The 13718-nt window shown below is 46.2% G+C and overlaps 1 protein-coding gene across 1 annotated transcript in view; it reads right to left on the bottom strand.

Annotated features, from left to right (window-relative positions):
• LOC144114453 (serine/threonine-protein kinase 31-like) overlaps window positions 1-13495 on the bottom strand; it is a 152922-nt gene extending 139427 nt beyond the window's left edge. The window contains exons 1-4 of the mRNA XM_077648197.1: window positions 13412-13495; window positions 8157-8202; window positions 6994-7037; window positions 680-838 (exon numbers count right to left, since the gene is read on the bottom strand). Of these exons, the coding sequence (XP_077504323.1) occupies window positions 680-838; window positions 6994-7037; window positions 8157-8202 (249 nt within the window). The 5' untranslated portion in view covers window positions 13412-13495. The remainder of the gene's footprint in view (window positions 1-679; window positions 839-6993; window positions 7038-8156; window positions 8203-13411) is intronic.
• Window positions 13496-13718: the final 223 nt, after the last annotated feature.

A 13718-nucleotide genomic window follows, 5' to 3' on the forward strand; every position in this document is an offset into this window, starting at 1 on the left:
TCTTGATTACAAAACTAAAAATAGCTGCATAGACAAAACATCAACATGACCTTCATACAAACGTTTTCATGAACGCTGCAAACTCCTGCAGATCACGTATTATAGACTACAAATGTCAACATATTTTGTTTATTTCCATAAATAAAAAATAAATTATCCTCATGCTGTTCACAAACTGCAATTCCCAATGTGTTCCTCAAAGCAAAGATTCGGCTGCCAGAGATGCAGAAGACATGCAGCAAGATCGCTCGATGCAAAGGCTAGCAGTCGGAAAAACAATCTAAAATTTCAATGGGTCCATTTCCCCATCAGCAGATGGTAAAACAATTGTTTTGCTGTAAAATTTAGGTACCTATGTGCTCTAATGTGCATGCAGTTTTATCGTTCTTAGGTGTTCAAAAATCAGCCAAATTTCCCCGATTTTAATTACATAGGCATATTTTTCTCAATAAATACACCACTCTTTTTTTTCCTGCAAAACAGGGGCCATTCTTGTTGTGCACTGTGGCACATTTACTGCAAAACAGCTACTGGCTATGCAGTTACTATGACACTGCAAAGCCTTCACAAGCAAGCTACACAAGAAATGGCCGTTGCAAACTTAGTGTCACAAGAGAACAAGAAAACTTTCAAGTTTCAATTCAAATGGTAATTATTCAAAACAAATGACTTTTGATACCTTGTTGCATTCAGGGTTTTTCACTGGAGGCGCTGTAGGACAGAATTCAGCCAATCTGGCTGCAAGTCCAACGACTTCCTTGGTATCTGAAGGTTGCAGCCCAAAAAATGATACCACATCCTCTACAACAGAGACTATCAGCTCCACTTCTGTACCATCCTGCAAGCCAAGACAAAGGGGACCAATTTCAACCGAAAACTATCAAACAGATTTTAATGACTGTAGCAGGTTTGGGGTGAAGCCCTACACTGTGGTTAGATCAACACTGCATTCACATGCATCTGATTCCTTCCTATGCCTGAGAGGCCATTGTGATTCAAACAGAAGTATTTCCATTTTAAGAAAAGGCCATTACAGTAAAACCTCGTTAATTCAAACTCGAGGGGGACCGGAAAATTGTTCGAATTAAGCGGAGTTTGAATTAACGAGCGGGCGCTAAAAAAAGCGGCCATCACGGCCGGCAGCACGGGCCGAAGCTAAAACAGGCATATCTGAGATCGTTATCTCTTACTACGCGGTACTACACATTTGCGGCGGGCGATTGCGCGAATTAAAATCATAGAGCCCGAATGTCGAAGGAAATAAAGTTAACTTGTTTATGCGGTTGGAGCTAACATCAAAATGCATTCGCGTAAGCAGCAAGCTTAATGATTAAATATGACACTATGCTTCAAAAACATGTTTATTAACAGCAGATTGGCAAAGCATATCAAAGAGAAACATAATCGGTGATGCGCATTTGTTTTCGTTTTCTTTGCCGTGACTCGACAAGCATCGTGTGCAACTTGCCCAACAGCTCCAACGCAGCGTCCGAATTATCATCGGCGGAGAAGTAGCGCGCAGCCAGATCAAGTACTGACGCTGTTTCACGTGCACTCGGGGGTGGCAATGGATCGTCGCCTCCGTCGGACTCGTCGTCGCTGTCAGCTGTGCTCGCCGCGCCGGAGTTGTGCGGCATCTGGTCACCGCAGGCCGCTTCAATAATCTCGGCATCGCTTAACGGCCCCGATGTCTCCACGCCGCTGTCAATGTCTACGAAGCTCTGGAAGTCAACACCCTCCGATAAAGCAGCGTAGGCAGGGTGCAGCGCGACGGAGTCATCACACTGAGCATCCAGCTCTGCCGTGCCGCAGGCTTCTGGGCCTTCAATGAAGCCACACTTTCGATAACAGTTCGCAACTGTGTCCACCTTGACAGCATTCCACGATGTTGCCAGCATGTGGCAGGCTCCGAGGAGATTGACGTCGTATGATTTGCGGCTATCCATACACACAAGAATCCGCTCTAGGAGGTGGCACCTGTACAGTGTTTTGAGGTTTTTAATAACCCCAAGGTCCATAGGCTGCAGCACAGCCGTAGTGTTTTTCGGCAGAAATGTCAGACGGATCGCCTTCAGTCCGCTGATGTCGCAATGGGCTGAACAGTTGTCGACGAACAACAGAACATTCCTGTTCTGTGCCGCGAACTTCCTGTCGAGTGTGCGCAGCCAATCCGTGAAAATTGCTCGCGTCATCCACGACTTTCTGTTGAAAGTATAATCAACAGGGAGAGTTTTTAGTCTCTTTATAGGCAAAGCAGCGAGGCTTCGCTGCTTTGCCTATAACTAGCAAGCGGCACCGTTCCGTGCCAGTCGCGTTTGCGCACACCAACACCGTCACTCTTTTCTTGCTTCTCTTCTCGCCTGAACACGTGTCGCCTTTGTAACTGACAGTCTTGTTCGGCAGCAACTTAAAATAAAGCGCGGTTTCATCTGCATTGAACACATCGCTGAGCGAGTAATCGGCAAGGTAGTCCTTTAGTTGACCTGCTGCAACGGCTTGAGCCGGAGCCACCGTGGCCGGAGCATAGGCGGCGCCCGCGGTAGGGTGGCTACCCGCGTGACCGCGCTTCGACGCTCCGGCAGCGAAAACCTGCTACGGCATGCACCGGAGGGTTGGTTCGGGCAACGAAATTCACGTCTCACCTCGTGCGTGCTGACATGCGTGCTGGCTTATTTTTTTTCTCATCATTCTGCATTTTTTTAAATTTTCAGCGCATTGTATTTGCTATGAGGTGACTTCTATATGCGAGGAGCAATGCCAGCCATCGGCACCTAGTTCGAATTAACCGACGTGGATACCGGCATATTCGAATTATCAGGAGTTTTGACCCATTGAAATACACAGGGCTTTGCCGGGACCCGGCCGTCAGTTCGAATTAACCGGAAGTTCGAATTAAGCGATTTCGAATTAACGAGGTTTTACTGTACTAATCTCCCATATCTGTAGCCAAAAAATGAGCACTATTTCATTGGGGACAGATCAACACCTACTGCCCACATCAGTGCAAATCCCCAATATTGTCGCATACTGAACATATACCCATAGACCCAGCCAGGAAGCTTGTAGCGAACAGTACCTCCCCTTGTTAAGCAACCTTCAACTTAGGGCAACAGTGGTCAGCATTGTTAAATGACAGGAAAGAAATATTTTATTTAAAACAAAAATTTCAAATGCTACCTGCCCATTAGCCCAAAAATGTTTTGTACATTAGTAGCCATGCTCAGTTCAAGAGTGAACACACAAGCAAAGCACACTGAGCAGGTGGTCACAAAGTTACAATGAACAGTTGTTTAGCCAACCAAGCCATAAAAAATGAGATGGAAAGCTTCTTTGCATATAGACCAGTTTTTCATGACAACTACTGGGTGTTTAAAAGAATACTTAAAAAAAAAATAACCAGAAAGTTGGGAGATTATTACTAGAGGAGAGTTCGTAGGCACAGGGGAGACGATGCCGTATTAGTTTTAAAAATGAAAAGTAAATCATTCTGTAAAGCTTTATAGCGGGAGAGAGAGAGAGAGAGAGAAACTATTTGGGTGCTTTCAAGGGCTTGGCGTCTCGAGGCCTCCCTCGTCTTCACTGCGCTGGCGACTTGAGGCCTCTTCTTAAGCAAGGTTGGGCCCCTATTCCAGGGCTCCACTGAGCCTAGCTACCTCACTTGCGTGCTGCACTAAAGCCCTTCGGGCCGTGAGCTCGCAGCTGGTAAGCCGACTCTCCCATTGCTCTGCACTCGGGTTATTGTGTTGGTGGTATGTTTGGTTGCGTTTACATTCCCATGTGATGTAGAGTGTGGGTGTGGCCCCGCAACAGGGGTAGGTATCTCTGTACTGCGTCGGGTACATTTTGTTTAGGATGTATAAATTTGGGAAGGTGTTTGTTTGCAGTCTGCGCCAAAACGTTGCTTCCTCTTTCATCAGGGCTTTATGCGGTGGGGGTTATTAGCTCTCGTCCCCCTGTGTAGGTTTAGGATGTCTGTACATCCTCCCTCACACGTGTGTGGGCGATACTCCGGGGCATGCGACTGCCCGGCTCGGAACGTGGTTTCTCGAGCTAGGCTGTCTGCCCTTTCGTTGCCCTCTATGCCTGCATGGGCCGGAATCCAGATTAACTTGTGTGTAATGTCTCTCCTGGCGAGCTTGACATAGCGGGAGAAAAATTTTTTCCCGCAAGAAACCAAAATACAGCGCATGAGGAGCGCCAGAAGTCTAGCGCCAACGCAACATCTGCTGATGCTGTGTTCCTACAACTGCGGCACCCAATTCCAAATGTCTGTGGTAATTTCCCCAGCTAGGGAGCCGCAATGCCTAGCTTAGACTGTAGCAAACATTACCTTTAGCTTCATTGCTTGGCAAAATAAAAAGAATAGTCATCCCCAGCTACACAACCGTAGACTCCGAGACCCCCCCCCCCCCCCCCCGACAGCTGCTACTGTAGTTTTATTTCCCTTTTTTGTTTCTGCCACCTCTAATGTGGCTACCAGGCGGGTTAGCTGTGAGGTGTCACGATCGATTCACACTTATTTACTAGGTTGAGCTGCTGTTCCATGTATAATCACTCCGTGTTGGGTACCACATGAGACAAAGAAAATTTTCATCCACTCTGCTAGGAGGGTTTGTGTGGCAGTGGCTCAAGCTATTAGGCAGCTTTTCTTGTGGCTTGCAGTGCCAGTTTCACAAAAACTGTTGATGTTTACCTTTGAGGTGCCTGTTTTAGAAGAGCGCATGCAACACTGCCATTGCAATGACAGTGTCTCAAATTACTTTATTGTATGAAAGTGTAACCTCATCCATATAAAGAATTGACAGATGATTACAATAGTAGGTACAGTGGAACCCCGTTCATACGTTTTTCAGCGAACTGGGGAAAAAAAAGGTAACAGCCGGGAAAACACAACTGTGAGGAAAGCTCCGAAAATGAATGAAAAAAGTGAAGTTTCAACTTTGAACAATTTATTTCCACAGAGTGCGATTAGGACTTAAAAAAGTCCAGAATGGTGGCTTGCCGTTTCTTTCGCTCGCTAGAAATCACCACGTGTTTCTCAATAGCCTGGAAGGCCGCATTGCTGTCAGCATCGCTGTGAGGTGCGACGCATGTACCTGCGGAGCCTGCTTTGCTTTCGGGCCGAAGAGCGCGGCATTTCCCTCTATCTCAGCACATTTCGAGACGATGCTTCAAGCGTCGAGGGTGCGAGACCAAGGTCCTTGGCAATGTTGACTCTCTTCCGCGCTGGCCGCCTGACGCTATCCTTATGCATTGGATCCTATGGAAGCTATGCCGGGACCGGATGAAAACAACGTAGCAGCCGGGAAAACGCAGCAGTGAGGAACGTAACAGCAGGGTTCTACTGTAATGCGAAATTTGAGCGCAGCCCTTCACACACCACCTGCCATTGCTAGTAGGTGGCACGTTACACTGCTAGCCACCCTCCGGGATCTTCCCGTGGCAGCCACCTCCCGGTTGTACATTCCTCTGCTCTCGCAGTGGCAGGTGGCAAGCACTCTGCTACTACCTGTCGACATGCCACCTGTCACAAGCCTGCACACGCCATCTGTCAGGTCGCATGTTGTGCCGCTGACCACTACGCGAAATGCAGGAACGGCATCTAAACAGCGTTCTAAAAAATGCTTCAATGCCATAGCATGTGGACTATAGGAATGGCCACACAACTCTAATACTCAGTTGCTGAGAAAGTGGACATTGCATTCGCTTATGTTAATGCGTAAATGGATGCAGAGCTGGCATTCAGATTGTACTCTGCCCACCATCCCGACCATTGCGTGCCTACTCCAGAGTTGTATCCATATTTCACCGATTTAGGACCACCGGATCAGTCCGTATTCAGAATAGGAAGCGACCATACAGTACAACCGATGATTTTGGCATCGATGTCCTAGCATATGTACCTGTCAGGCCGGAAGCAAGCAACAGGAACATTTACAGCGTGTATGAAGCCAGCCCAGCTTCAGCTTGAAGGTCACTTTCAAGACAGAGCTACCACTCGCAACAAGCGTGTTTTCACCAGGAACTGACACGAAATGACTTGAAAAAGCGCCTCAATTTTTTCAACTTGTACCTGATTCATTGCGACAAGGAGTAGGAATTTGTCCACAGAGCGCTTTTACTCATGAAGCCCAATTTCGCAGGGATTTGAATGTCAAATTGCACAACAGCCATTACTGGTGTGATCAGAATCCACACTGGCTACATCAGTCTAAGCACCACGTACAACAGTCAGCAAATCTTTGATGTTGCATTTATGACAGCTGTACTGCTTGTCCTTACTTCATTGACAAACTTAAATGTGGCTCCTGCACGATGGGGCACCTCCGCATTCTCCTTTGTCAGGTGGCCAATTCATGGACGAAATCTTTCCTTACCAACGGATTTGGTGTGGCCAAACCAGAGCCTGGAGTTCTATAAGTTGCCCCATTTATGACACTCTTGATTTCTTCCTCCAGGGATATGCTAAAATTTAAGCTCTCAAGATGGAACCAGCCAACCTCAGTGATCTGAAGCAACAGTTATCACTTGAAAACATTTACAGACAGATGCTTTTACCTACTGTGAATGCCATGAAAGACCACCTTCACTATGCATTGCAATGAAAGGAACTGGCAACGATCGTCCCAAGACAATATTTCCCGATGCACCAAGGGTAACATACAGATGCAACACAAACCTGAAAGACATCCTAGTAAACGTTCAGGTTGATAAAAAGCCCCCGCCGACAGTAAGCCCATGCTGTTGACTTAGATGCAAGGCATGCCAAGCATCTTGCACTACTTGCATGAGTGCATGAGAAGAGAGTTCGCCGGGAGGCTCGTGCAGAAGAACTCGTGCAGCATGCAGTCAAATCAAGTGCTGAAGTGCAGGTGGCACTGGCTGCATTGTCAAATTGAATGCAACAGTGCTGCACCTCTTGAAATGGTGCAGAAAGTGCAGCCAAATTGAGGATACCTATACTTGCATGCTTACTTGAATTTCCATACTTACTGCATTTGATAAAAGCCCTCGTGGACCTCGAATACCATGAGCAGCTGAGCAAAGAAAGTCACAGGAAAAACCTTTTGTTCCACAATAACCACAAAAATTACATGTCAATAACATAACATAGTACCCTACAACTAAATTTAGGCCTAAGAGCATCAGTTGACTACAAGCACGACTACTATGAGTCAGTGGCTGGGAGCCTGTTGCTAAGCATGTGATCACATTTCAATGAGCCCTGGTGCAACCTTCTACCATAGCAGGCTAATATATTCAACAAGTAGAATATATTAATGTTAAAGCCCAATGAAACTGCACCACTCTGTGCAGCACATTGCCCTCACAATCAATGTGAAAAAGCAAGATCATTTCTTGCAATGGAACTCTCCATCCACCCACTGCAGTTAAGTTTTAAATCAGCTGCCCCATCCTCACACGTCTGCCATTCACCAATCATAAGATGAAGTTGGCGCAATATCTACATAACCATACTAAATTGTTACGAAATGCAATGACTGTTCAACTTCACTTTTACGAAGTGCTTCTTGAGATGCACTCCCCAGGGCTAATCATCAGGGGCGCACTCCTTGGTTAAGGGGCTAACATGACCTTTACCCCAAAGTATGCCAGATTGTTGCCTCATTATTATTAAATATTTTTCTTACCCCCCTTGTGACTGGAATAAACAAGTAAAACGAATAAAAACACAAATTATTAAATGATCCCCAACTGTCGTCACCTGCATAGCACAGGCCATTGTTGTTGACTCCCACAGTTGCAAGCCTACTTTCATTCATCAAAGTGGCAACTACACTCAACCCTGATATGGAGAATTCCTGTTGGCACAGCATCCTTAGGTAAAAGATGTAGGTCTGTACTCCACACATACTAACATATTCTTCCAAGAGTTTACTGAAGCCTCCCCCTCGAAATCAAAGTGGCATAAACAGAGTAATAAAATGATGAACATTGTTCCACAGAAGAATTTTTCACAAGACATATTTTGCACAACTGGATAGTCCTAATCACCCAAAGAAATACAACATTAATGGCACATTAATGGCACAGAAAGGTAGGCTGCATGAAAGCATATTAATGCTGCAGCTGCTGCAATCTAAGCCTACAATTTGTGTTGACAACAAATTTGAACAATAATAAAAATTCATTACCAAGAATGGATGCTAGAGCCTCGGCTTTGGACATCTTTCGTTGCATCTGCATTTACAGCAAAAGAAATGCAAGATAATCAGCAAAACTGGTCACATGCACCAGTGTCAGATTTTTTACACGATTCATAATTAAAAACATGTGAGAATTAGAACATGAAATGAGATGCTAAACCAAAAAAACACTGCTGCAGCTATTGTGAAACTTGGAAAAACACCTTAGTGCAAAAAAATTCACATACACAAAAGAGACGAGGAGAAGAGGGACAGGCGCCTGTCCATCGTCTCCTTGTATCTTTTGTGTATGATTTTTTTTGCACCAAGGTTTTCTTCCAAGTTTCAAGATTCTAAACAAGCTAGCCAGGCAACATGCTTTACTATGTAGCTATCGATTGTTTGCAAGCACAACTAACAATACAGGCTCGCAGTCAAACACAACTTACAGCAGTAGAGAGATCCAAGATTTCAAATGTTTTTTCTCATTACAGCAGAAATGTCACTGCTCATGAGGAGATGGAATGAAATATTAACAAATATGTGGACCCATTTCTTTTCTCTGCTGCCCTGTAACACAGCTCACATTTTAGGAATGTCAACATGAAGCTCTGCCAGGTCAGTGCTTCAAGCACGCACAAGACTCCATACAGCCCATATTGTGCTCTTAAAACAAAGGACTGTAACAGTTAACATTCCTTACACTTCAGGTTTACACATGTAGAAAAAAATTACCAAAAAAAAGCACATCACAAAAAGAGACTCCTTCCACATAACCTGTTTAGAACTTTTTGTTGGGCTAGATGGTGCATTCTGTAACAAAAGAATTGTAGCGCAACCAAGACGAACACAAGACAGAGGCACACAGGACTGGCGCTAAACTTCATCTAACCAATCTCCGTCTTGTGTTTGTCTTGGTTGCGCTACAGTTCTTTTGTTATACATAACCTGTAATCACAATTCCCACCACCACCCTCCGACCAGAAAAAAAAAAAAAAGAAACCTTATGATACAAATGCAATCAGTGGCGCAGGATGGAATGCTTCCACCAGGTCTACCAGCCATTCAAATTATAGCACCATCACTTGCACACTAAACAATATCGTATGTGGGGTTTAAAGTCCCAAAGCTGCACATGGGCTACCAAAGATGCTGTAACGGAGGCGTCCGTATTCATTTTACCACCTGGGGTTCTATAACGTGCACTGATATCACTGCATTCTGCTGCTTGTGCACTGCGTTCTGCTGCAGCTGGGATTTGATCCCGTCACCTTGGGATCAGCAACTGAATGCTGGCCATCACGACGGGTGGAAAAAAAAAATTCAGATGAATCTACATTTTCAGCTTAACGCTATTCAAGCTAAATATCAAGTTCACACTCCCGTCGTGGATGAATGCTTGCAGAGCCCATTTTCCCGCGAGATGATTGTATGAAACTGTGCAGAATGCCGCTATCTGTGCATGACTGCCTGGAGTTCAGCATGTTTTCGTCAAGACTCCTTGACAGACCCTTAATCACTGTGTCCTATATTCTTTCAGTGCCCGGCAAAAGAAAAAAGAATCAGAAGAGCACCGCTGTAAGCGTCAGCACGAGGCACTGTCGCAGGGAACCACCACCAAAACAGGGTTCCCCATCACTCATCGCACGCTTGCTTGTATCATATACGTGCGAAGACATGCTTGTATTTGCATGTGATGCCGGGCGTTTTAGACGTGGTCAATGCAAAGAACAGGCAAAAATGGAGCCAGGAACATACAAGGGTGAGTGGCTGGACCCAAAACTTGATGAATTTTTATGGCGCAAGGACATCTGTAGCCAAAGAGCACCATGTCACAAGGTATTTTCTTCTACTCAAGGTGAGGCCACAGACCCATTTCCAAAGCATTTCACGTTAAATAAGCCGAGCACCAGACCAGGGCAAAGCTTGTACCCATTGTATGACCCGGCGGCACTGGGGATCGAGCACCACACCTCCCGAATGCAGACCCAAAACTTGTCCCGCTCGCTGCCCACCAAAACGCACAGCAAATTAGATGCTATGCATCACAAGCAAGCTGCTCGCCCCAACAAAAAAGTCCCGATGGCATCCCTGCTGCACTGCAGTCCAGTGTACAAAATGGGCTTACAACGTGGCTTGTGACACTTTCATTGGAATTGAAACAGGCGAATGCATAAGAAAATCATTTACACTATGAGGTTCAGCTGGGTGCTTCCTCAAGAGTGGCTTCTTGGCAAAGTACCGATATACATCCTGTCTGTCGGGGATGTTGAACACACAGTTTACCTAAACAAGCCTCAAGAAACGTACAGCTATAAATGTTACCAGTTTTAGTCAGCGCATCTCCTCATGATAGTCTTTGCACTTCAATAATTTTTATGCACAGAAAGTTTGAACTGCATGATCCAGCAACGCTGCGCGTGGTTTAGGGAGAGTTGGATTCTCTTTCAATGTTCTGTCAGCAAATTCATTTTTTCAGCCTGCAAATTCATTTTTTCAGCCTGCGACATATAGCAGTTTGAGATGGCAAAAAGTTCGATGTGGATGCTGCAGGAATGTCCATCGGCTCTTTAGAACAGGCTCTCTTGTTTATGCTCATCACGCTCTGCCCTCGTATTACCCTTGGCTGCAAGTACTGCGAGTAGTCATTGAAAATGGAGGGTGTAGCACTTTTTCTCAGCTGTCCTTTTCCTTCAATAAAAGCTTCTTTGAAGTGTTGACTACACATCTTAGTGTAGCCCGATGTATCGTTCAGTGTCCCACCACTCGTGGAGAGCTATTTTTTCGCAACTCGATGTCAGATGGCACTAAGTGGAAAGATAGCCCTGCAGTTTTCTTTTTTTCCAGACTTGCACAGAAGAACACAACAAGACATTTCAGAGGACTTCAGTCATGTGTTGACATGAGAGCGCGTACTGGTCAGGCCAAACTCAAGCACCAAACACATTTACAACCGCTGCAACAAACATCTCCCTAATGGTGTGCTTTGAATAAAGAGCATGCACGTGCCAAAAAGAATCAACCTTGTTCACGTGACGCACCCATATAGCCACTAAGAGTCTAGATGTGATGGCGCTTTGAAGGCGAATTGCCGGGCACAAAGAAAATCGGAGACACTGATTCTATGGACTGCACACGGCGGCGGCCAAACCAAAGGCAACAGAGACTTAAGTGGCAACAGGGGTTAACTTCCAAGTTTTCAAAAAGGCAACTATTTCTTTCAAATAACTAGATTTGTTAGGAATAGGGTGGCACATAATTTTTCACGAGAAAAAAAACTTGCAGGTCGGTTAGGAGCCTGTAACTCAAATACTTGACATTAGCTGGTGTGGGGGAAAGAAAAAGTTCAGAACACATTTAGTTATCATAACTGCAGATTTTTCCTTACTAAACTTGAAACCTAATCTATCTCCCTCTGTACCACATATGTCTATCAACTTCTGCAAATCTTCCTTGTTGTCAGCCATTAGAATTATGTCATCCGCGTATATTAGTCGCGGTAATGACTGTTTAATCCATTCTCGTTGCTTGAAAAAAGAAAGGTTGAAGCCTAGTCCTCTCCTCTCTAGCTTGGTCTCCAACCCCTGCAGGTACAACATGAACAACAAAGAAGACAGAGGACATCCTTACCTAAGCCCCCCTCTATCTCTAAGGCCCTGATATATATTTTTTTTCCCATTTTATAAGCACTCTGTTACCTTTATATATCTTTTAAAAGATTAATTACTCCATCTTCCACATCCAATGTGCCCAGTATGTCCCACAAATACTCTTGAATAACGTTGTTGTAGGCTCCCCTAATATCCAGAAATGCTAGCCATACGGGCCTGTGTTCCTCTTCAGCAATCTCTATACACTGCGCCAATGAAAACAGATTGTCCTCCAACCTCCTTTGTTTCCGGAACCCATTTTGTAGCTCCCCTAGCACCCGCTCATTCTCCACCCAAGCCTGCAGTCTGTCCTTTATAATCTGCATCACCACCCTGTAAACCACAGATGTCACTGTTATGGGACAGTAGTTATTTACATCAGCTTTGTCCCCCTCTCCCTTATACATCATGTTCATTCTACTTAATCGCCATTCATCGGGGGCTTTGCCATCCACTATCATTTTGTTCACTACCTGTATTAATGTTTGCTTGGATTTTGGTCCTAGCTTCTTTATTAACACAATCGGAATACCATCTGGTCCTGTCGACGTGCCACGAGCAACCTTCTCTGCCCTTTCCCACTCTCTTTGTTCAAGCGAAGCAATTGCAGTAACCAGTCTATCCTCGTTCGATAAATTATGTGCAACATTTCTGCATCAGAACGCCAACTACAGGCGGCATCTGGGATCGAGTGTCGTCTACCGGGGACGCCAAGAAGTCCATGTCTGCCGACGAATCGTCAGCCTGAGGCGCAATCTGCGACGCTGGTGCCGGGCTGCAGGTCTTGGTGTCAGCGGGTAATGTGGCTGGTGTAGGCGCGGCGGCACCGGCGGCGTCGACGAACGCAGGCGGCTGCGACGCGTCTATGGGCCCAAAGGTGTTAGAGCGTGGAGTTGGCTAGCAGTGGACGCTGCGGCGACGACGAACGCTGCCGGCTGCGCCGCGGCCGGCGATCCGGAGCTCCCAGCGTCGCTCACAGTGTTGGTTGCGACAGGATTTTGCGCGGTGGCGTGGGCGGTTGGAGTAGGCCCCGCGGTGGCGGCATCAGTGGGTCTGGGCTGCAGGGGCTTCGTCAGACGCTGCATTGAAGAGGTGCAGGCGCGGCGCGTTAGGGTTAGCGAGGCGCCGCGCCGCTTCAGGCCGTGATGCCGATGGTATCCACGTGCTTCGGAAGCCTTTCGGAAACGATGGAGAGGAAATCCAGTGGCGGGCGAAGCCCTGGACTAGGCCAGGGGCAGGACAACGCGCATCAAAAGGGACAAAAAAAAAACTGGTCCGCTAGGACTAACGTTATTCTGAAACTATAGGCCTAACAATTTTCAATGGAACAAGCGTTTCCTGCAAAAGGCACATCAACATTCACAAGTCGCGAACATGCACGTAAGACCGCTTTGAGTATAAACATTACCACGCTACATGGCGGGAAGAAACAGCAGCGTGTTTGCATGACAGCCAGTCAGTTCTACGGTTGCTTCGCTGACATTGCTACAAAACATGTCAATTTGACATCTTGTCATAATGCACAAGAAAAAGAACATATAATCAATGCACTGAACAGAAAAAAAGAACAAATGCGAGTAAGTCATAGCAGTGCTTCTACAGAAAATAACATACCTTCAACGATACCTGCAACTGTCAACTGAGCCGCGCGGTTTGACTGTGCGCCCCGTCTATGCCGCTGGCAGCCAGCAAATTAGCGCCTGACAGGAAGTCGCGTCATGGTCACGTGAACAGCCACCGGAAACCGCGAGTAGCCGGCTCTGGCGTCCGCGTCGTCTGCTGCGTCGTCTGCTGCGTCGTCTGCTGGTCACTTTCATCATGTCGAGCGAAGAGGTCGCTACTCTTGCTGCGCTCACCGATGCTGTTGACCGGAGTGAGCCCCTTGACAGCGAAGATGACGACGAAGAGTCTGTCGTGCTTC

Source organism: Amblyomma americanum, chromosome 1 (assembly GCF_052857255.1).
Source record: "Amblyomma americanum isolate KBUSLIRL-KWMA chromosome 1, ASM5285725v1, whole genome shotgun sequence".
Lineage (NCBI taxonomy): Eukaryota > Metazoa > Arthropoda > Arachnida > Ixodida > Ixodidae > Amblyomma > Amblyomma americanum.